Source organism: Corythoichthys intestinalis, chromosome 15 (genome assembly GCF_030265065.1).
Source record: "Corythoichthys intestinalis isolate RoL2023-P3 chromosome 15, ASM3026506v1, whole genome shotgun sequence".
Lineage (NCBI taxonomy): Eukaryota > Metazoa > Chordata > Actinopteri > Syngnathiformes > Syngnathidae > Corythoichthys > Corythoichthys intestinalis.
This window is the reverse complement of record NC_080409.1, coordinates 24202446-24224872: the sequence shown is the minus strand read 5'-3', so window position 1 is coordinate 24224872 and position 22427 is coordinate 24202446. Positions and strand designations below refer to the sequence as shown.

The following is a 22427-nucleotide window of genomic DNA, read 5'->3' as shown; positions in this document are numbered from 1 at the left end:
AAGCGGCATGGAAAATGAATGAATGAATGAATAACTTTTATAGACAATATTTCACCAGAAAACTCTAAATTTGAAAATCATAAATAGGAAAGTGAATTACATGCAATGACACTTTTCGGCCACCAGGGGAAGCTGCCCCCTTAAACTCCGTTTATGGCTCTAATTTAACCCCACCAGGACAAATGGGGGCGTGGGGGGCGGGTTGGAACGAGTTTTAAAATATCCAGCCTCATAACCTCGTTAAAAGGTTTGCTAATAACAAAACTGTTTGACATGCTTCAAGAAAATTGCACACCTTAGCATCGCTGCAACAGAGTCCGCCAGAGATGTCAACTGCTTTAAGATGGCCGCTGGTTACTAACACCATATTTGAATGTGTGTAATGTCTATGGTAGAAGGGAGTAGACTGGTGAATTATGGGAAATCGAGTTCTTTCTGTCAATGGGAGGAGGCAGTCAGTTACCAGACTGCGTGCTTGTTTGCATGCGAGTTAGTGGTGTGTAGACGTGAGTGAATCGTGAGGACTCGATGAGGGCTGTCCTTTTCCCTTCCGCGCGAATACGGAATTTTTCACGGCCAAAACTACTAATCCGGACGAGAGGACACGTTCGAAATGCGAGAGGGAATCCAGGAAGAGAGAGCGTGCCCATTAAAAATTGAGCGCGGGAGAGCAGACACTCTTCTCCTCGTCCCTTCCTAACACTTGTGGTATCACCGAGGATAAACTTTGACAAGTAATGACTGCTAGCCTCTCTTGAATGGGGTGAATTGAAGCGCTGCTTTTTTTTGTGGACGCGAGTACGAGGCTTTTGCAGACGTCCAGAGAGGGAAGGGGAGGCGAGGGGGGCAAAGAATACGCCCTGCCGCCACTGTCTGTTGCAGTTATCTTCAAATTCAAACTTTATTGTCGACTTTTAAAAATGCATCTCCCACTTTAACGGGAGATGAGATGGCATTTGAAAAGTCATCTTCGTCGCTTGAAAAGCTATCGCCTCCCTCTTTGTTAAGGGCAACTTCTGGGAAATCTCCTTGCTTTTGGAATATTTTCCACTCTTCGTTGTTGCAGACTATTATACCCGTTAAGGACTATCCGGGTGGGTTTGGAGCCCTGAAGCGGCCTCGCTAGGCCCGAACATCGAAGTCTCACATGTAGACTCAAGCAGTTTTGGGACCAAAGCAACTCTGTCTTCGTATTATTTGACGAACCACGCCGCAGACATGTCTCAGGGCGCCGAGAGGAGGATGGAAAGCCGGTTGAAGAAGTTGGAGGACATGATGAGAAACCCCAGGTCTGCCCTAAACCTGGAAAGTTTGCTGGTAAGTCAAGTGGAATTCAGATCTCCTGCATTATTCAGAATGGGACTGCTCCCTGAAATGCGAGACATACAACGAGCACGATGAAGTAACGTTACTCTATTGACCTGTAAGGTGTCCCCCCCCCAATTTCTTTTTTATTTATATGACGCTGGAGGGCTGGCATGCTGCCACCCTCCTAGGTCAAAGGAATTGGACATACGTTTTTAACAGCCACATGACTGAACGGCTTTCGTCGTCAATGGCAGTGAAATTATTCAAGTAAATTTTTATCGGGATCATGAGTTTGGCTACTATGATGAACCCTTTAAAACCTGGGCCTATTTTGTCCAAATCTGCATGCCTTTGATGATGCCTTTAAAGTTCAAAGAAAAAAATTGTTCACAGTGGCCTGGTTGGGTCCCTTTTTTTTCAGGACACCATGACTTTCATGTCCAAACTGTTGTTTTCTTCACTGACTTGTTATAATATTTTTTGACCCAAAAATTGGCCCCAAAAAGACGAAAAAAATCTTTAAAAATTTGTCAAAATTTGTGATATTGATGTCCAATTGACAACCAAACATGTTCGACAAACCGTTTTGAAGCTTGATAATACTTATTCAACTTGTTAGGATAAACATTCAACAGAAAAAATAGGACCGAATAGTTTTATATTATACAATTCAACACAAACAGTAGGTATGGTCAGAGGCGTTTTTGGCCTTTACACATACTATGGTCAAAACAGGTTATATACAGTATAACAGTGCAAAATAGTGAAAAAACTACTGTATATACGTTAGGGCTGAACAATACTGGAAAAAAACCGATATTGCGACTTTTGGGGAGTTTGCAATATATTGCGATATAAATTGCGATATAAAAACTAGAATTTTTACCAGATGACTTGAATAGGCCTGTCTGGGAAGACTGTGGTTGACTCATCATGACCACATTGTATTCATTAGAGATGTCCCTATCCGATCACATTATCGGAAACCATTTTTCAGAGGTTGGGAATTGGTAAAGAGGATCAGGTTTTTCATTTAAAAAATAAATTAGTTTTTATGCTTCATGCTCGTACAGTCTCTGACCCTACTGATTCTTTTCTTGGTCACCTGTGCAGCTGGAATTTGCTACTTAAAGTTAACGACGATTGACAGGTTTGTTGCTTTGATCTGGCCAGAGACTCCTCGGTAGCGCTATCATCAAAGGCAAAAATGTTTGGTACACAGTCTGAAGTGTGCTGTGGCAACTCATTCATTGTGTTAGTGGGAGGCTATTCTCGGCAGAGTGAGCATCAAAGCAGAAAAAAACCCAACCTTTTTTCCAGTATCGGATCAGGACTCTGTATCGGCAGACTCTTAAAATCAGGTGACTTGGGTGCAAAAATATGTGATAGCCCTACTATTCATATAATACTGTTTAATCCAGGCTAAAGGGGTTTATCTGTGAATGATGATGATTGGTGTATATAAATGGGATCCAGGAAGCCATGTCTCTGCACAATTGCTGCTTTTATGAAGAAAAAAAAAAGTTTCCATTTGAAAAGAAAAAAAAAAATTTGCACGTCCTGTGATGGGACTATTGCGCATGCGCACATTGAGGTGGCGATGTTTAAACGATATGTTGTGCAGGCATAATATACGTGTATATAATCTAAAAAGGGTTTGGTGGATATTTCTTTGTGAGGTTAAGAATTGCACCCATCACTTCGTAAAAAGTATATTCATACAATCAAGCTTCTCGAACACACACATTTAAATACAAATTGAAAAGATTGATTGTGGAGGAAAAAATCAAATATTACATTGAAAAAAGTATTTTCAAAAATATCGACCATACAATAGTTTTTTTTTCAGGCATGCCACTCAGTTTCCCCTTGAACAATACACATGGCTACATCACACAGCCCACTCTTCCGCCATTTGCGCACTGCTGTCAGCCTGTCACGCTTCTCGCTCGCCGAGTCATCCGAAGAAAACAACACAAATCTGGCCCATCCTCTTCCTCCAGTTGATGAAATAATGTATTAGCTTGCATTAAATTTAGTTTTCGATTCATTCCGCGCGTTTCAAAGTCGCTCGCTTATTATTCCAACCGGCCATCACTCGCTAACTCGCCTTCCTCTCCTTAGGCGGTGCCTCGCTCGGCAATTTATCAAAACACATTATGTCCGTCCTTCGTGACCTCACAATGGCTCCTGGGATATGTAGTTTTTCATGGTGCTTTCGGTTTTGAAAAAGGACAATAAAAATAAGGGAAATATGGACATAAACACATGGTCCATTCAGCGTTTTAATGTTTATTTAAAAGGGAAATAAAACTAAAAAACTCAAATGACATTATCTCCCATTTTACTTGGTCGATTGACCGAGTAAGTAAAAACGGGCGGGGACCTCAACTTCCGCACATTCAAATGAGACCAGCCAGCGGCACGTGGGTGACGTAATTACTGCGTGACAAGGCTTTAAAGATGATATGCGTAAACGTGTCGCTGCCGACAGGTCCGGTGTTCTGCCAAAATCTTCTCCATCGGCGAAACGTCCTACATTAGTCGAATTTAACACCCAAAGTACTACTGTGCGCTCTAAACTTGTTTTGTTTAGATGCATACAGGAATAACGTAATAAAAAAATGCCTGCAGAAAATATTTAAATGAAGTTATATCAAATAAGGACGGTTTAAATACATTACGTGACTAATGTGGTCAACTGCTTCAAAGCTAACACAAAAAAACGCAATGGTTAAAAGTATGAGAGGGTAATACATGCAAAAAGTATCTTTGAGGCAGTGAAAAGGTTCTAGATAACTAAATAAAAACAAAAATAGTGAGTACTCACCGCTTCTAACCGATGTGCGCATGCGTGTGGACGCATGCGCAAGCGCGCTTAGCATTGTGTAGGACGTTTCGCCGCGTAGTAAGGAATGGCCGAACACCGGTTTTAAAGGGTTCACTCAATGACACCGAAATGTGAGCATTCACAGCCAGTCCTCCCAGTTTATATGAATTGTAAGTCTATGTCAATATCAGGCATTGAGTTTATAGTGAATGCTCTTATTAATTCATTTAATAATTGTTAGTTGTTTTTTTAACATCATGTTACAATTAAAAAGGGAACAAAACAGTATTTTATTGTTTTTTTTTTTCAACATCTTAAAGATACAACTTCAATTATTCACGCAATTTATAATATTTATTCATTTTAACAATGTTATTAAAAAACAGAAAAGGTAACCAAAAGTGTTTAAAAAAACCTATTTGATAATAATGCTATTTTATTTATTATATATCAATTTTAGAGTGTTTTGGGGCCATAAACAGAGTGTATTTCTGTATTTAGTCACTTCCATTTTGTTTTTATTAATATTTTATTAATTTATTCATGAAAAAGTATGAAAAATTAATAATAAAAACAATACAATAATTACTATAATTGAGAGCTGATATTCACATTGACCTACATGAACCAAAATGTGCTGTCCACACGTGTGGACGCCAGGTATTTATGAGGAACCTGTTCGGAGTTGCTAGTATTGTCCTTTATTATGAGGGAGACGTTCTTGTTCACTTTGTCCTTGTGAAAATCTATTTTCCAGTCTTCCCTGTAATCAGATATCTTTCCTTTATAAATGATTTCATGGAAACTGCAGTGTAAGGCAATGTGTGGGTTTACACTACAGTAGAGGGAAGGCCTGATGAATTCATTGGCTGCCAATGATGGTGATAGACGTCCAATCCATTTGAACAGGGGAGACTGGAACTAATTATTCACAGCTAATCCTCCCAGTTCAAATGGATTGCAATTCTATCGCCGCCAACGACTGCCAATGAGTGAATCGTTAAAACTGACCATAGACCGTGCATTTAGGGGTTTCTGTGGTGTCTACAGGTTAGGATAAATTTGGGAATTAATGTAATGAAGGGGAGACGGCAGGCTATAACAATGTGCAGACTGGGTGGTATAGTGCTGCATTGAGAATTAAGGCAAAGCAAAAGGGTAAGCTAACTTCATTTAGTAAAATGTTATATTGACAGATCTGCTAGATTAATGGGTGAACAGCAGTAGTTTAGACTGTGGATGTTCTTCACTCACCATACTTTGTCAAGTCCTGGAAATGGCATCGAAATCTGCTTTCGAGCCAGAATAAACTGATGGGGACTAGTGCTCTGTTTGTCCCTTTTGGTTGCACAATTGTTAATGTAGGTAAAATACAAAGATATCACATAACAAGGCAAGTTAAAATAATAATGTAAGAAGTTAAGAAAAGTACATTTTATTGAGTTGAATGTTTATGAATGCTTTCCAAATAGCTGAGATGTTTGCTTTTTACACAAACAAAATCTCAGTAGTAGTGACGGATGTGGTTAAGGATTTCTTGACTTGACGCAACACCAGTTTGACATGTAATTGTTACCTTAAAGGGTCTGTATAATGTGACAAGCTTGGCCACTAACTTTGTAGTGCTGTACTTAAAAGGAATGACTCAGTATTGATTTTAGTCTAGATTTATGTATAGCATGGTATTGAGGATTTAGGAATGCCCCCCAATGAACTTCAGCCCTTTCGTCTGTTGTTTTGACACAATATTGATCAATTTGAATAGTTTGGGAACAAAGCTCTTGCCCTTCATAATGGGTAAGTGTTTGTGAAATGGAAAGAACTGAGCCTATTTCAATGATATTGTGATTAAGGCAGACTTCAGTATGTCTGCCTTTACCAATCTTTGGCTATATATGAGAAGTGTTTAGTAAACCTTTGCATATCATATATGTCTGGCTTTCACATAACATTTAGTTAGATAGCGCGGTACATTTTCTGTGAGATTTGCTTTTTTTGACAGACATTAAGTCATGTGACTTAATAATCTTGTGCTTGTTTGAGGGCTAGAAGCATATCAGCACTGCGGTCTGCCGTGTTTTATTAATCATATCCTGGTAATTGAACATGTTCCTGTGTCTGTGTTGATGAGGGATATGATTGCTGCTTGACACTTTCACCATTTTTTAACCAAACGACACATTTCAACAGCGCTCCAAGTTTTCATGCATACATTTTCATTATGTCAAGTGAGCTTGCTAGTGAAAAATGGACCATCTCCATAGGCGCTTTAAACCTCTGGTAGTCTTTCACCTTGTAAGCTGTCCTCTTTTGAATAAGTGGGAATTGTAAAACGTGTTTTGAGTAGTTATAGAGTTACATCACAATACTTTTGTCTTAAAGTGTTTAATTTATTTATCAAACTTTTTACACCCGTTCAAGTGTATTTGATTCTTATAGTAGAACGCATTTGGACATGAGGCCGTTGAAAGTCAAGTAGTCAACCTGGCTTTGAGTTAATTTCCTTCACTGTTAAACTCCTCTTATCGATCAATCTTTTAAACCTGTTCCTCAGTACACGCATGCAATACGACACACATACATTTACACACAGTACAATAAGTACCCCACTCAATTCGCTTTCCTTAACAACATCAAACTGAATAGTTGCTGAGCACTGGTGCTGTTTACTTCCTGCATGTGAGCTGAGTGATGCAGGTGCTGAGTACTGGAGACAAAAATTTGAGTGGGAAGCGTGCTTTGGTAGAACAGAGTAGACCACAGTTTTCCATTTTTAGAAGCCACACTGCTGTCACTAGGATGGAGGTTTTTCTGCTAAGGGTAGGATTGTAATTAGAGCTGGGAATCTTTGGGCACCTAACGATTCGATTACGATTACGATTCTGATGGTCCGATTCGATTCTAAAACGATTATTGATGCACCCCCCTTTTTTTTTTTTTTTTTTTTTTTTTTTTAAATGTTTTGTACATTAGTTCCAAAATTGTTCAAAAATACTCTCAGGCTAAACCAAACTACTATTTCAGTATCAAGTTAACATATAGCAGTAAACAAATATACAAAAATAACAGTAAATAAAAAAACTCCAGTCCCCATTCTGTATCAGCAGCTTTAAACTACATTCAATTAATTTAATGTTGTGAATCAACCGTTAAAGTTGTTAAAATTGCTCCCGTTAATCCATAATTTCCCTTTTGTCAACTTTCGACATGTGAAAGTTTTAAAACTATTTAAAAGATAGATTCAAGTCAATATTTTACCGATTTAGGAGTATTTTAGATAAAAAGTTAATTAGGTTTGCTTGGAAGGTTCGCTACAACAGCCTTGCAGAGAAGTGTACTGCTTTAAGATGGCGGCCGTTTACTACGTCTGCATCTAGCTTTTTGTAGATGTGCTGCAAACGCTACCGCTACCGTAGTGCATCTAGTCTTATATAAATGATATCTACCGTAACATTATGTGGATGACGTACTTTTGTAGCAGCTTCAGGTATGTTGTTGTGTTTTTTTATCTCGTGGCATGAGTTGAGCTAGAGCCGTGAGTTGAGCATTGGCATTACCCGAGGGGCCGGGTAATGAGAAGCATGATGTTTAGCTACTCTCGCTCCGCTGCTCATTGACCGCGCGGCGCGCTGAGTGTGTTCTACGTCCGCTTTACTCGGCATATTTCAATAATCGGAATTTGGATGTTTGTGAATCGTTCTCGAATCTTCCACGGCCGAATCGCGAATAATCTAAGAATCGGAAATTTTGCACACCTCTAATTGTAATACTAGCAAATGTATTCATTCATATTCGGCGTAATATTTGTGTTGCACCGATAACATTTTTTGGCCCCGATGCCACTGTGTTTTCCCATTGGCAGTGTATCAAATACTTGTTCTCCCCACTGTATATGTGTGTGTGTATGTATAAGGGGTGTAACGGTACACAAAAATCTTTGAGGTCACGGTTCGGTTCATTTTCGGTACAGTAAGAAAACTAAATGCAAACTATAAATGTGCTAGTTGTTTATTACACACCTTTGTGCTTTCACCAATAGGAACATTAGCGTATACAAAGCTAGAATTCTGCTCAAAAAGTAGTGGGTATTTAAAGATAATCCAACAACAATTTGGCTTTCAGACCCCGCGTTATTGGTCAGCTTTCTTTCTGAAAGAAAGAAGAAAAAAGAAGTCCTGTGCTAAAGAGAAAAGCAATCCCAATGACAAAGATTTTAACATGTATTTTACAAACGAAATGCCTCAATGAATCATTTTTTTTTTCTTCTTATGAACGGTTTTCAAATGCTTTATTGGTGGATTTTCTCAACAAATTAATAAATTTAATTGTGTAAGCAGGATCTATATTATTATTATTTAATTACAGGTGTTTTAGCTCATTTCAATTTATTTTATTTAAATGGGCTATTATTTATTTTATTATGTGTTTATATTTTACAAATGTGATGTAGTATTCATTTATATTGTATATTTTATATTGTATAACTTTAGTTCCTATGTGAATATTAGTTCCTACTTGTTCTGTTGTGGTAGGAGGGTTTTGTATTGAACACGGGGCCGTGTTGACTATTATTATAGCAGAGAAGACCGCAGTAAATCAACAAAGACAAGTCAACTTTGCCCCGATCTACCACTCGAGAGATCTGATGGACTCAAAAAGTGGGTTACGATTGCATATTAGTTTGAAAATCGACCGGATCCACCATATTTTTACACGAGTGACTTCCGGTCTGCCCAATCCTAGCTACCGGTAGTAGTATTGACGCAGGAGGGTCGCGCCTCGCGTCAAATAATAAACTCTGCCGTTCTTTTCGCATGCGTCGTGTTGAACCGCTTTTGGGACGCGTCTAACATGCGGCCGCACTGCAACTGGTGTGCATTGGCTGATTGACTTAAATGGCTGCGTTTCACTGCGTTCTCGCGGCGGCCATGTTGTCGCACCGTTGACATTTCTGGGTTATTCTGTCCTACCGTGTTGGTCCTCATTATAGTAGAGAAGACAGAGTAAATATTATCTACACAAAGAAACTGTAACCCGATCGACTCACAGCCTCGAAAAGTAAGGGTTACATTACGTCAGAAACTGTGCTCGATTCGGAACGGAGGCGTACCGAACCGAGCACCATTTACCGAAACGGTTCAATACAAATACATGTACCGTTACAACCTTAGTATATATACAACCCCTAGCAAAAAGTATGGACTCACCAGTTTTGGATGAGCGCTCACTCAGACATTTTATCATGTAGAACAAACTCTGATAAAAAGCCTGAAAAAATAATGAATTAGCTCAAAAGTGCAACGCTTTAGCATTCAGAAACACTAAAAGAAATGAACAAAAAACATTGTGGTGGTCAGTAAATGTTACTTTTATAGAGCAAGTGCAGGGACATATACAGTGGGGAGAAAAGGTATTTGATACACTGCCAATGGGTTTGGCCATGACAGTGGGTTTTCCCATTGGCACTGTATCAAATACTTGTTCTCCCCACTGTATATGGAATCACTCCATTCTGAGGAAAAACATATGGAATCTTGAGAAACAAAGAAATAACAATCAAAGCACATCTCTAATATTTAGTAGCACCACCTTTGGCTTTTATGACAGCTTGCAATCTCTGAGGCATGGACTTGATGAGTGTTCTTCATCAATTTGGTGCCAACTCTCTTTGATTGCAATTGGCAGATCATCTTGCAGGTCGGAGACTTGCTGTGGACCATTTTTTTTCAATTTCTACCACAGGTTTTCAATAGGGTTGAGATCTGGGCTATTTGCAGGCCGTGACATTGACTGGATGAGTCTTTCTCCAAGGAATGCTTTAACAGCTTTAGTTTTGTGGCATGATGCATTGTCATCTTGGAAAATGACACATATTTTCAATTGAAGGGATAAGAAAGCTGTCTAAAATTTCAACGTAAACTTGCATTTATTGAAGATTTAACCACAGTCATCTCCCCAATGCCTCTGCCTGACATGCAGCCCCATATCGTCAAGGACTGAGGGAATTTTGATGTTTTTTCTTCTGGCAGTCTTCTTTGTAAATCTCACTGCAACAGCACTAAACAAAAGTTCCAGCATCATCAACTTGTCCAATGCAGATACGTGACTCTTCTTGACAGGTGATGATGCTGGAACTTTTGTTTGGTGCTGTTCCAGTATAAATAGAGACATTTCTATGCATTTGAGTTTTGGGGATGCCCCTTTTTTTCATCGCCTGTAAGGCATTGGGCGCGAGGGAAGCATCCCTTATTTCTATTTCTGAAAGGTGGCAACCCTACTTTTGAAACAAGTCTCAAATTACTGCGCCATTTCTTTCAGCAAAAGACAATAAAAGTAAAGTAGACGAACTGACCAGAGATTTTTGCTCCGGCCCCCTTCCCAAGGATAGCAATGCTGCTGTTGCAGCCTTAAACTCTTTGTGTCCGTTCACGTTTCGTCTTCAAATGTTTTATCAGGTTGGAGGTATTGAAACTGGTCGATGTAACTCCACCTCTCCAAACTTTCAGGCCGTGAATCTTGCATGGAGCCATTGTACGCGACAGATTATAAACTGAAATATTTCCAGACTGCCAACATTTTCCTCTTATTTTGTTTTTCTTCCATATGTAAAGGCTGCCCCGGCATTGGTTCAGAGTGGCTATTGGCCCGCTCTCATTGGTCTGGAGTAGGCCAATAGTGATAGCTGCTTGGCATGTAAAGTGATCATGTGTCATCACACAACAGAGAGTGTAGTAAGCGTCAGGAGAAAAAAAGGCTGCGGTCAAGTGTTATAATACTGGACCGGTAAATGGTATCGGCGACCTCTTTGTTGGTACTCGCCGATACCACCATTTCGGGCCGGATCGGCCCCCCGTGCCTATGCTGATGTCTGTATTGGTGCATCTTTAATAATAATGTTAAGCTTAATTATGTATATTTTTTATTGGTATGGAAGTGTACTTTAGTTGCCCAGTAAAATTTGAAAATGCATTGTAAAAATTAGACAAACAAATGTTTATTTTGCCAGTCGACCATTCTAGGGGTGCAACAATTATTCAATCTGGATCAATATCTATATGTTAAGCACGATCTGATCGAAATTGATAAAAATGCAAAACGATTATATGATCGAAACTGATAAAAATGCAAAACGATTATTAATGTCATCACATTGTTGTTGTTGTTGTTTTTTTTTTAACGCATTGCTTGTCATTGACAGCAATAGATGTCCAATTCATTAAACTGGGAGGACTGGCTTTGAAGTCTCATCTTTCAGTGTCGTTGACAGCACTAGACATCCAACTCATTTTGACGTAAACGAATTCTTTCTTTCAGGCATTGTGGTTGAAAATATTTTGGATATTTAAAAAATTTTTAAAAAACATTGATTACGAGTCACATAGACTGCCTTTCTACCGTCTTGAAGGAAATGACCTCATTGGGTAAATAGTTGTTAACTATATGTGGTGCTCCAAGTCCCCAAAAAGAACAGCACTTTCTGTTTTTACTTTTAGGCCTTATCTCTTATTATTTGCTGTTTCTATTTTGAGGCAGTAGCCAGTCCCTCCTTTCAGGCCAATTAGACACGCTGCAGGTACTTTTCTGTCTTGTTAGTTTCAAGCTCAAGACTTGATTCAACTGCAACAAATATGCGAGATACTTTATGCTTAAATATGAAATAAGAAATGTTTACTACGGAACAACGTTTTCTTTACATTTTTATTCCTTTTTGGAGTGTATAAAATGTCCAAATATTTTAATAACTGGGTTTACATGGAGCCAAATGTTCCAAACACAATCAGAATTTAAGACCAAGCCAAATAAAAATACTCCAGATAGACACCTCAATCGGAATAGGCACACTGAATCTGAATGAAATTTCATTCCAATTCACAGGAGTGGAATATTTCTTTTCCCAGACCGACTGAAAGTAATCCTATCGTATCATTCTTTGATTGTTTATTTCATGCATATCTTTTTCAGTCTCTGACATCCCTTTGTATTTATAGTAAATGCTCCACTCCACATTTTATTTCTCCCTATTTTGGCCACACTAATGCTAATGCCTTCTTCTGTTGCAGCATTTCCTGTTCCCTTGTAGTCTGACTTGTGCCCCTTTTCACATCCCTTATTCTGAAGAACAAATGTGTGGTTCCTAAAGGTGGTATGGATAGTCTCACCTAAATCTAATACTTAAACAAGAGCGTCAGCTTTGTCTCTGGAGTGTACTTGGGTTGTACTTAGACGAGCAACAACTGTACCGGTATCAGTGTGCTAGCTGGGAAAGAAACACTTCCTTGTAAGGCGCTCGGGATGGTGGCCCAGGTCATTTTTTTTCCTTTTTGCAAAACAAGCTAGTCTCTCTACTCAGCACCTCCTCTGGGGAGCCTGCTAGGCCTCTTTGTGGTCCTTTTTTTGGTTTGTTGCTCCACTTCAGTGAAGAAGAAGACCTAGTGTCTGTCAGATGTCCAAGTTCTTAATAGCTTGAAAATGTCACACTCCACCTTTGTCATGTTCATGTAGCCTGCATGCCTTGAACACAACTAGAAATATTGTATTTTTATTTTATTTTCTTAATTTTCATTGAAGTCACTGAGCACTGTGGGGGGGGGGGGGGGGCAAGTGTACATCATCACACGACTTTATTGTTATTAAATGTTTGCTTATCTGTCACTGCCACAGGGTTCCCGCGGGTCCTTAAAAATTTATAACCCGGATAATCAAGGTGTTAACTTAGCTTCAATTTAATGGAAAATTGTAGTAGATTAAATTTCCAAAAGATGCATTTAATGCTAGGGTTGCTACCAAAATCTTTCATTGGAATAGTTTTAGCTTACTGGCTACCATTAATGGTGCTAGACATTCAATTCAGTTTAATTGGATTGGACGTCTAGTGCCGTCAACGGCACTGTAACTATAGCATTTACAGCTAGCCTTTTTGGGCATTTACAGTACAGATCATTTCCTGTTCATTTTGGGGCATTTACAGGTGACTTCCTGTTGATTCCGACTCTGCTTATGCATTTGGGGACATTCGTGGGTCACTTCCTTTTCAGTAAACCAAAATCAACAGGAAATTCCCTACGAATTCCCCCAAATCAACAGGAAATTCCCTGTGAATGCCCCAAAATTATAGGAAGTGACCTGTGAATGCCCCAATATCAACAGGACTTGACCTGTGAATGCCCCAAAATCAACTGAAAGTGAACCATAAATGCCTCAACAGGAAAAGGAATTGATGTCAAATGCCCCAAAATTAACTCATTGCCTGGCATTGGCTGCCACTGACGGCCATAAACGTCCAACCTATTTGAAGTAGGAGAGCTGGATCCCTCCCACTTCAAAACGGTTGGCCGCCAACTAGTGATAAACTCATTCCAATTCACAGCAGAAGGATGAAAATACTGTTGCTTGTTTTTCTGTTTGTTAGTTGTTTTGTAGAATATCCTAGAATGATTTCCCGATAATTGTTGTATTGCCATATCATATCAGTGCAAAGTCTGCAAAAAGACTTTTTCGTTAGAGACGATGGGGGTCAAAGCCATTGAGTTACACATGAGAGGAGAAAATCCCCACTTACAGTGAAAATTAGTTTTTTTCTTCATCAGAAATTGTTGCAACATGTTTTGGTTGTAAATTATATTTTTAAGTCTTAAAATGTCGTTAAAAAAACATTAAATTTGACTTTAAAAAAGGTAGGAGTGCACGATATCCATTTTTTGAAACCGATATCGATAAGTTCCTGCTCCTTAAAGCCGATACCGATATGAGAACCGATAATATATACTGTATATAATTTTTCAATGTATATTCACCTGAGTTTCTGAACACCTGTAGGTCAAAAATATTAGTGGCAGATTCAGCATAGATTTACCTTTGACCTAACCAGAATTTTCATGATGACATGAAAGTTATTATAATGAACAAAACAAAGACAAAAACAGTTTTGACTTCAAATAAAGTGCCTATATTAATTTTTTCAAATAAATATAATTAGAGTCAATCACAATCAGTCAATATCATTGACGATGTGTTCCCCCGAACACTAAGCACAGAACTAAAACAAACGTAAACCCAACAGGTATTGTGCTTTGTCAGCAGATAAAAGATTTGGTGCAACAGGAGAGAAGACTTTTGTCATCTTGATCCATGAAACAACTTTCTTAACCTGGTAATTATAGGACAGCAAGCCTATCAATAGCCAAAAGGCCTCTCAATAACTTGTAAACATAACACTGTAAAATGCAAACATTTGCTAATTGCCATAGTAAGGTTCATCACTCAGTGATGAACCTTACTATATATTTCTCACTCAGTAGAACATTAACAAAACTTTGCATACTGGCAAAACAGAATTGGAAACAAAGGCACACATCCCAGTCCACTGACACAGTGACAAAATTAATATTAATAGGCCCGATAATATTATATAATGTTATTGGATTTTTTGGGATGACGTCATAATTCCTATTATCGTACCGATAATTATCATGCAACTCTTAAAAAAAAAAAGGGTGCAAGTACCCTGCTGCCATTGACAGTGATACACGTCAAATCACGTAGCTATTTAGAACTAAATTAAAATTCTAATCCATTTGAAGTGGGAGGGTCTGTCAGCGAATAAACATTCGTTCATTCACTTATCCTTTTCACTTTAAAACCTGCGGCCTATAGTCCAGTGCAGTTTACGTATATATGAACTAGGGTTGGGCATCGTTGAAATTGAACGGTTCTGATTCCGGTTCCATGTTTCGATTCCGGTTCTGAACAATTCTCAATTCCGATTGTTATAAGAGGCAGGGTAAAATAAATAAATAAATAAAATAAAAATAAAGAGGCCGGGTCAAAATATTTACAGTTTAAAAATTTATTAGTTTATATTAATGTCTTAACGTCTCGATTTTTTTTTTTTAATTATATGTATTCAAAATGTATTATTATTTTATTATTTCTTTTTATTATTATTTAATATTAATAAAATTAAAATGAAATTTATGAATTATATGAACTTCTCACAGGGCTATTTTTAACTTGTATATCAATATCAGTCTTTGAACTTGAATGTGATGAAGTTTCTTTCCACTGGAGTGCACTTTCACAAATATGTTTATTTTTCAAAAGCTCACGGAGAAAACATTTACTCATATTTTTTAACATACATGTACCTTAGCTGGGAGCTACAATGAAGCATTAGTATAAATTCTTCTATTGAATATACTTTGATGGAGATGAGGCAAAATAATAAGGTATCCTTATTTGTAAAAACTGATTTTCTGGTGTTTACAGACACATGCAATGTTTATGTTGTGACAATACCAGTTAGGCCAGTGAGTGGCACTGTAGGAGTGTACGTATAATGCGGAGAAGACGAGATGAGCGCGTCAATGCTAGGATGCTATGTGATGTGATGTGCTATGTTTTCACTGTTACGAGTTTATTAAAAAAGTAAAATGGCGGCTGTTTACTAACGCTAGCGAGTCTGTCATTTTGCATCTAGTTCTCTTTACATGATCTAACGCCGCCTAGTATGTCATTTCGTATTTAGTTCTATTTACAGTACATATGATATCGACCATAGCCCGACGTAATAATACGATTTATTCTCATACTACTCCATCCATCCATCATCTGCTTAATCCAGGGTCGAGTCGCTGGGACAGCAGAAGACAGACGTAATGTATTGTTTTACTTACCTAGATTGCGCAACGTGTCAAATACGCAGCACTCAGCTAGCTATGCACTTGGCACTCGTATTGAAGCCGGTCGTGCATAATTGGTCGTGCAGCCGCCTTTGCATGATGTAGTTGTGGTGCAAATGTTGCACTGAGCTGACTACTCATTTTTTCCCCCTAAAGTTAAGCCAAACTTTTGAGCGCCGCCTCACCGCGTCCATGATTGTAATCAAGTTGCAATGCACAAACATGCACTTCTTGTGGCTTCTTCTTCGTGATTTTCGGCAGCAATTTTTTCCGCTTAGCGGTCAGGGCATCGAAACAAGGAACTGAAATTTAAAAATTCGAACGGTTTCGGGAGAACCGGAGTGTTAGAACCGGGTCCCATCGATGCTCGATGTTCAATGCCCAATCCTAATATGAACAAAGTCTGTTTTCTTGTAAAAATTGCTGGGTGCGATCTTTAGTCAAGCATGCTTCACGGTAATTGAAAATCAGTAATTTGTTGATTCTTCGGAATATATTTTTTTAATACTTTTGGTCTTGACTCAATAGAGGGAAGAATGAGTACACTGTTGGTTGTTTGGCTGCAACAAATGATGCTGAAGGTGCTGTTTGCTAGTGAATGAAATTTGTAAAGCGTGGTGCATTATCAGTGGGAAGTTGAGTTGTATGCATACAAACAATTGCTACAGCAAGTCTTTCAGTCAGTATTATTCCGCGACTAATGTTAAGACTGTATATACAAAAAAAAATAAAATAAATACTAGTGCATAAAAAAACTCGACTTAGTGCACTCTAAGAAGCAGATACTGTACTTTGTGTCACAAACACTATTTAAATAAATAAATAAAAATAAACAGAAACTGAACAGCTGCTTGTAATGAAGCACTTTCTCAACCAGTAGTCAGCCAGTGTTGAATCTGTGTATTTACAGTCAAATATATTGTCATATTTTATCTCAGAGATTGAGTTTTGGACCTATTTTATAGTTAATCTATCAGAGTTATTTGACCCCCCCCCCCCCCCCCAGCTCTAGCTGTTGATTGCTCCCAATATCAATGTGTGCATTGTTCTGTCATACCCCTCCTTGCAGTATGTGAAAGACGAGCACTGCATAATATCCAAAATGACCACCCAACAGGGCACTACAACTGTCACGTTGTCAATCAACACCTTACCTGTCAAGCTCCTATACATTAAGATAGTAAATCATCTAATGTAACTAACCAAACTAATTGCAGCTAATGCAAGGCTTGTATCTGCATTGTCTAGGCCAGAACAACATAGGTAGGTAAAGCTCATACTAAAGTTGGGCTGCAGCTATCGATTATTTTAGTAGTCGATTAATCTATCAACTAGTCAGTTTGAATAATCAAGTAATCTGATTAGGAACATTCAATGGGTTGCAGAATAAATTTTAGAAGATGTAAAAGAAAGACTTGCTAAGATTGCACTTACAAAAGAGCACTAAATGCGAACACAAAATACAATTCCAGAATGTTTCTTCAGACTATACAGAATTGCACTTTTATTTCACAAGAGCAATAAATGCATTTGAAAATAAATGAAAATAAAATAAACAAATGAGGATCTAAGAACAATTGGCTAACTTGCTTAACAAAAGTCCTCTAGCTTAAATGCTGTGCAATGCTGTTTTTATTTATTTATTAATACAATACTCTTACCAAATCGTACAGACACATGTTAACAACAAAAACAAAACAAAACAAAACAAAACAAAAAAACAGCTAAATATACCTATAAACTAAATTATGAATGCATTAAAAAAAAACATACTAGGTTGGTCTTAACAGGGAGCAGCTGGATTCAGCTATGTTGAATGTGTTATGTCATAATCACTGTTGTCACTAGAGGGCAGTGTATCCACCCAAATCAATAAAATTAAATGCAAACACTTTCAAACCATTAAAATGCCAAATGAATACTCGAAGCAGCAAAACTTGATCCGAAGTTTTTTTCTGCTTTTTTGTTGCAGCACTGTACTAAAGTAGAAATTTACTGAATCAATTAAGGTGCACCAATAAAAGTGTCTGAACATGAATTGGGCAACCATTCAGTATATTTTGCAAATGTCAGAACACCACAGACGATATCTGCAGTTTTTGTTGTCGGATTTGCAAATTACTTCGTGTGGACATGTTGTAGAGTTTGCCACCTTCGTCTTCATGTATTTTTAGTTTTGGATGAGGGCGTGAGTGAGCGGAGCTGAGAACATGAGGCTCCCACACATAACACTCTCCATCTAGCTTCAGCATTCTCTACCAACTGGTGAGACATAACCTCCCACACACAATCATTTTTTTCTTTTCCTAGACAAACATGTATATAGTGTATGCACAGGTTTATCCTTGCAAGCTTGTATGCAGTCAGCGGCAACAACAAATTAATTCAAGATATACATAACAACTGTATAACAGTGTAATTTTCACATCTTTTGCTTTCTTAACCGAAGTTGAAGAAAATAGTATGCAAACAAAAGCAATGCAATAGGAAATAAAATGGTGTACTTTAAATGAAGGGCCAGCTTCGGAGAGCGTAAACAAACCAGGAGGTGTGACAGCTAGCCGACATGCTAACCCTAACCGAGTGATGTTTCAAAGTCGTACCGTAATTTCCCGAATATAAGGCGCACCCCTGTATAATGCGCACCCCAAATTTACTTGTAAAATCTAGGGCTTTGAGAAGATTGAAAAAAGCAGAATTTAACACAGACGAAATCATTCGGCTGATCAGAGTGAAGTATTACTGAAACAAAATGGTGATGTCACGTACCGTAATGGTCAGCAACGGAACGCGGCATACGTTTCTTCAACACAACGTGGCCGTGTCAATTAAAAAAAGAATCGTTTTTTATATATATATGTATATTTCTGTCTCCATCCATGTACCCGTTTATAATGCGCACCATGATTTTACAAGTTGATTTTGGGGGAAAAAAGTGCGCGTTATATTCGGGAAATTACGGTATTTTCGCTTTTCGAAGCGAAAATCACACAAAACTACCCAGGATAATGTCACACGGCGGCGGAGTTGTCGATTGTCTTCGCCGGGTGGGTTGCCGGTAGAGCAAGTTACAGCTTGTCGGACTCGTTTCCCTGCTGCGGGTAGGAGAGCTAGTTTGCCGGGGAAGCAGCTGGACAAACCATCCGACCTTGGAGGAGCGCGTAGCTGCCACATGGTCAACACGAATATGGCGTAAAATAATGCTTTACTACACGGCGAAGACGTAAACAGTGAGAGAGTGGCGTGTAGTTGTTGTGCAGCTAACATGGCAGGATGTGTCTGAGGAGAACTTTTCTACATCTCTGTCCATGATTAAGTAAATTGTTCTTTATTTAAAGAAAGTTTGTAGTGTTTACTTTGTAATCACTGTATTCGCGTCCATTTTTATAGCAAAGTTGCAATTTATGATGGTGTTGAAAATTTGACAGAACACCAGGCACACAAAGAGGCCAATAAGCAGAGTATAGACCCTACCCACGTGACGTCACAACTCCTTCCTCCTGACTGGTGCTGCCCAATTGTCCGACAACACATCATGTTTACCTGTTACGGCTACGTACATTCCTCCTATTTACGACGTGTTTTTCTGCTCGTTAACATTAATAATCAAAATGGTGAAGGCGTGTGTGGCGGTCGGTTGCAATAACAGAGTAGACGGAGAAGACGGAGAGACTTGAAGTTCTACCGGATTCCGAGAGAACCGGAGAGAAGAGAGCGAGATGGGCTGCTGCAATTCGACGAGAAAACTGGGCTCCAAACGATTACCACAGATTATGTAGTAGTCATTTTATATCTGGTAAGATGCATTTAATATATATTTAGAGGGTTTTGGGCTGACAACCACAATTAAGATCATTGCTAGGCTAATCGCCGACAACATACACGTATGTATGTAGTGAGAGTGCTATCGCTAAACCATATAAACATTAAAAGCCCTAACTCCATTGACAAACGACATGAAATACATTAGACTTGACAGTGGATGTTAGCAATAACAAAAGATTTTGAATTGAAAATTTCGTAACTCACCTTTCCAAGCACAAGATAGATTCCTGCCGAATTTTCGTGGACAAGGACCTGTTTCACCCAACCAGCAACGAAGTATTTATAAGCCTCCAAGCTCTTAAAGTTTTTCAAACTTTCGTGAGAATAGGCTGATTTTGTGTGGACAAGATAGTTGTACATATGAGGGTAGCTAGCAGATGTCAAGCAAATACGGCAGAGACAGCGGGTCGAAAAACATCGATTTAGGCATCAAATATGGATCTGGCGAATGGATAAACTGAAGCTTTTCCACATAACGCCTTTTATGCAACGCATCAAGTGAGTTTACGGCATCCGAAAGCACCGGGTCTTCCATGAAATGCATTATAAATTGCTCGATCAATTGAGACCATTGATAATACAGACACAAAATGACGGGCAAGGGGGCGGAACCATACAGCGAGCACGTGATTTTGTGACGTCGGTGGGTAGGGTCTATAGGGCTCTCCCCGCGGGCACGCGAAGGACCGAGGGGGATGTGCGACAAGCCGGTGGTCGTCGGCCGAATGCCATTCTCTGTGTACAATCAGCCACAAAATGCAAGCCACCTCCGTATTAAAACGTGTGCCATGATCCCAGTATTTGACATAATACAAAATACGATGTTAACTCACTTCCTCATAAGTCCAATGGTCCCACAGTAGTAGAGCTTTTTTTGGCGAATATCCGCAGTGAATGGGAACCTTTTGAAACCCAAAAAGGCTCACACGCAGCTACAGTATGTACTAATAACTGCATCCCTTTAAAATGCAATGGGCTGCAGTGGAATAACGGATCCAAATTTAGAACCATAAGAAAAGCATTCTGTAAAAAAATTCGGCTGTCACGCTGATCTTTAATGTCAAGGCTCATGCGTACAGTTAGATGTTGATTCTGCATTATCCGCTACTCTCTAATAACGTAGTGGTCTGAACCTTAAAAGGATTATGGTAATTCTGTTTTCAAGAAAGTATTTTGGAAAAAAAAAAACAACAACAACAACTGTGTGGTTAACCTGCATCATGGAATAGATTGTGACTTTAACTTTCTTTTGGAAGTTTGTCAGAAATAGCATAAGGGATATGCACAAAGAAAAACGGTGTTAGTAGGAGTGATCTCTCCACTTAAGATCATTGAGATTGAGAGTCAGTGAAGTTTGATGTTGGACCTCATGGGCACCAAGTTCCTCCCATTGCCATATTTTTCCAGCACATTCCTCAGTTGACTGATATATTAATAAATACTGGGTGCAAAAATGCACAGGGCACGGGAGCATGGGACAGAAATCATTCAAATCTAAGAGTTAGACCAACTCCTGCGATCCCCTGAGGGCACATTTACTGTGCTATCTGAGAGCCTTTACTGGATTCCTGCTGTTGTCTGTTATGGAGAGTTTATGGGCCATGCCAACCCCTGTCCTCCCTCACTGTGCTCAGCCCACCGTTTATCTTGACAACTATTTTTAAAACGTCTGGAATGCAATCAAAACAGTGACACTCATTCAATTGTTTTTGTGGGGCTGCTTGTTTTTGTTTCACTTGCCCAATGGCGGGCGGGTAGATGGGCTGTCTCGACCAAGAGTTCCATCTAGCAAGTTAAAAACGTTTTATAGCAGAGATTGCAATATATATTACTTTTACAAGTACCTTGCAACTAAACAATGCTCTTATTTGCATTTTGCAGTAGTTGCCAAGCAACCAACCAGAATCTAATAGCTCCAGGGAGGGAGAAAAAAAGATTCTCGACAGGATAGATACTCTTACTTCATCAGTAAAAATCAATCAATCAATAAAATATCAAAGTATGTGGCTGGATTTGAAAAGAATGTCACATTTTAAATGCAAGGACCAGAAGATAGGTGCAGCAGATCCAATTACGCCACAAAAATGTGCAGAAAGCTTTGCAACTTCAACACTTGTCAGTTAATTAATATTAATAGAAAGCTGTTCAGCCAAGTAGTTGACAAATGGCCTCTAGAATCTTGTTAGCATTTTAGGTCATTTTATTAATGAACTCTAGTTATTATTATTATGATTATTATTATTATTTTTTTTTTGTCTAACCAGTCTCACCTGACAACTGCCTTCATAGGTTGGAACTGATATGTCTTTGTTTGACGATCCATGGTAAATGGAAAATTACTTTTATATGAGGTTTAATTTAGATGAAACATTTATTGTGAAGAAATATTTACATAATTCTGATCCACTGCTGTCTTGATTAGCTTGGAATACAGTTTTTTTATATTAAATCTTATTCCACCCCCAAAATATGATGAATAGATTTGCATTTTAAGTCAGAGTGAGCTTTTGGATTTTGCAAGCAAGAGTTTGTTTAGACAGTGATTTCAAACATTGCAGCTCTGTACTTTGGATTCCTCAGGCTAATGGGCAAACAGCCATTTTTGTCATTTCTTTTTCTTCCACCCCAATCCTGACAAATATTAATGAGTAAAACGATTGACAAGTATGTAAAATAAAGCTTCTAAATGTTGAAAAATAGAGCGTTCCTTCCACTTGCTGGACTGTGTGGGCGTATCTACTGAACCAGACCATTATCAATCATGTACAAATCTTCTCTAATTGGCT

At 38.6% G+C, this 22427-nt stretch overlaps 1 protein-coding gene across 2 annotated transcripts in view; it reads left to right on the top strand.

Annotated features, from left to right (window-relative positions):
- The first annotated feature begins 457 nt into the window (after positions 1 to 457).
- The window catches only part of rock2a (rho-associated, coiled-coil containing protein kinase 2a), a 59174-nt gene continuing 37204 nt past the window's right edge, over positions 458 to 22427 (top strand). For both annotated transcript variants that reach the window (XM_057859147.1, XM_057859146.1), the window contains exon 1: positions 458 to 1317. In XM_057859147.1, the coding sequence (XP_057715130.1) occupies positions 1219 to 1317 (99 nt within the window). In that variant the 5' untranslated portion in view covers positions 458 to 1218. The remainder of the gene's footprint in view (positions 1318 to 22427) is intronic.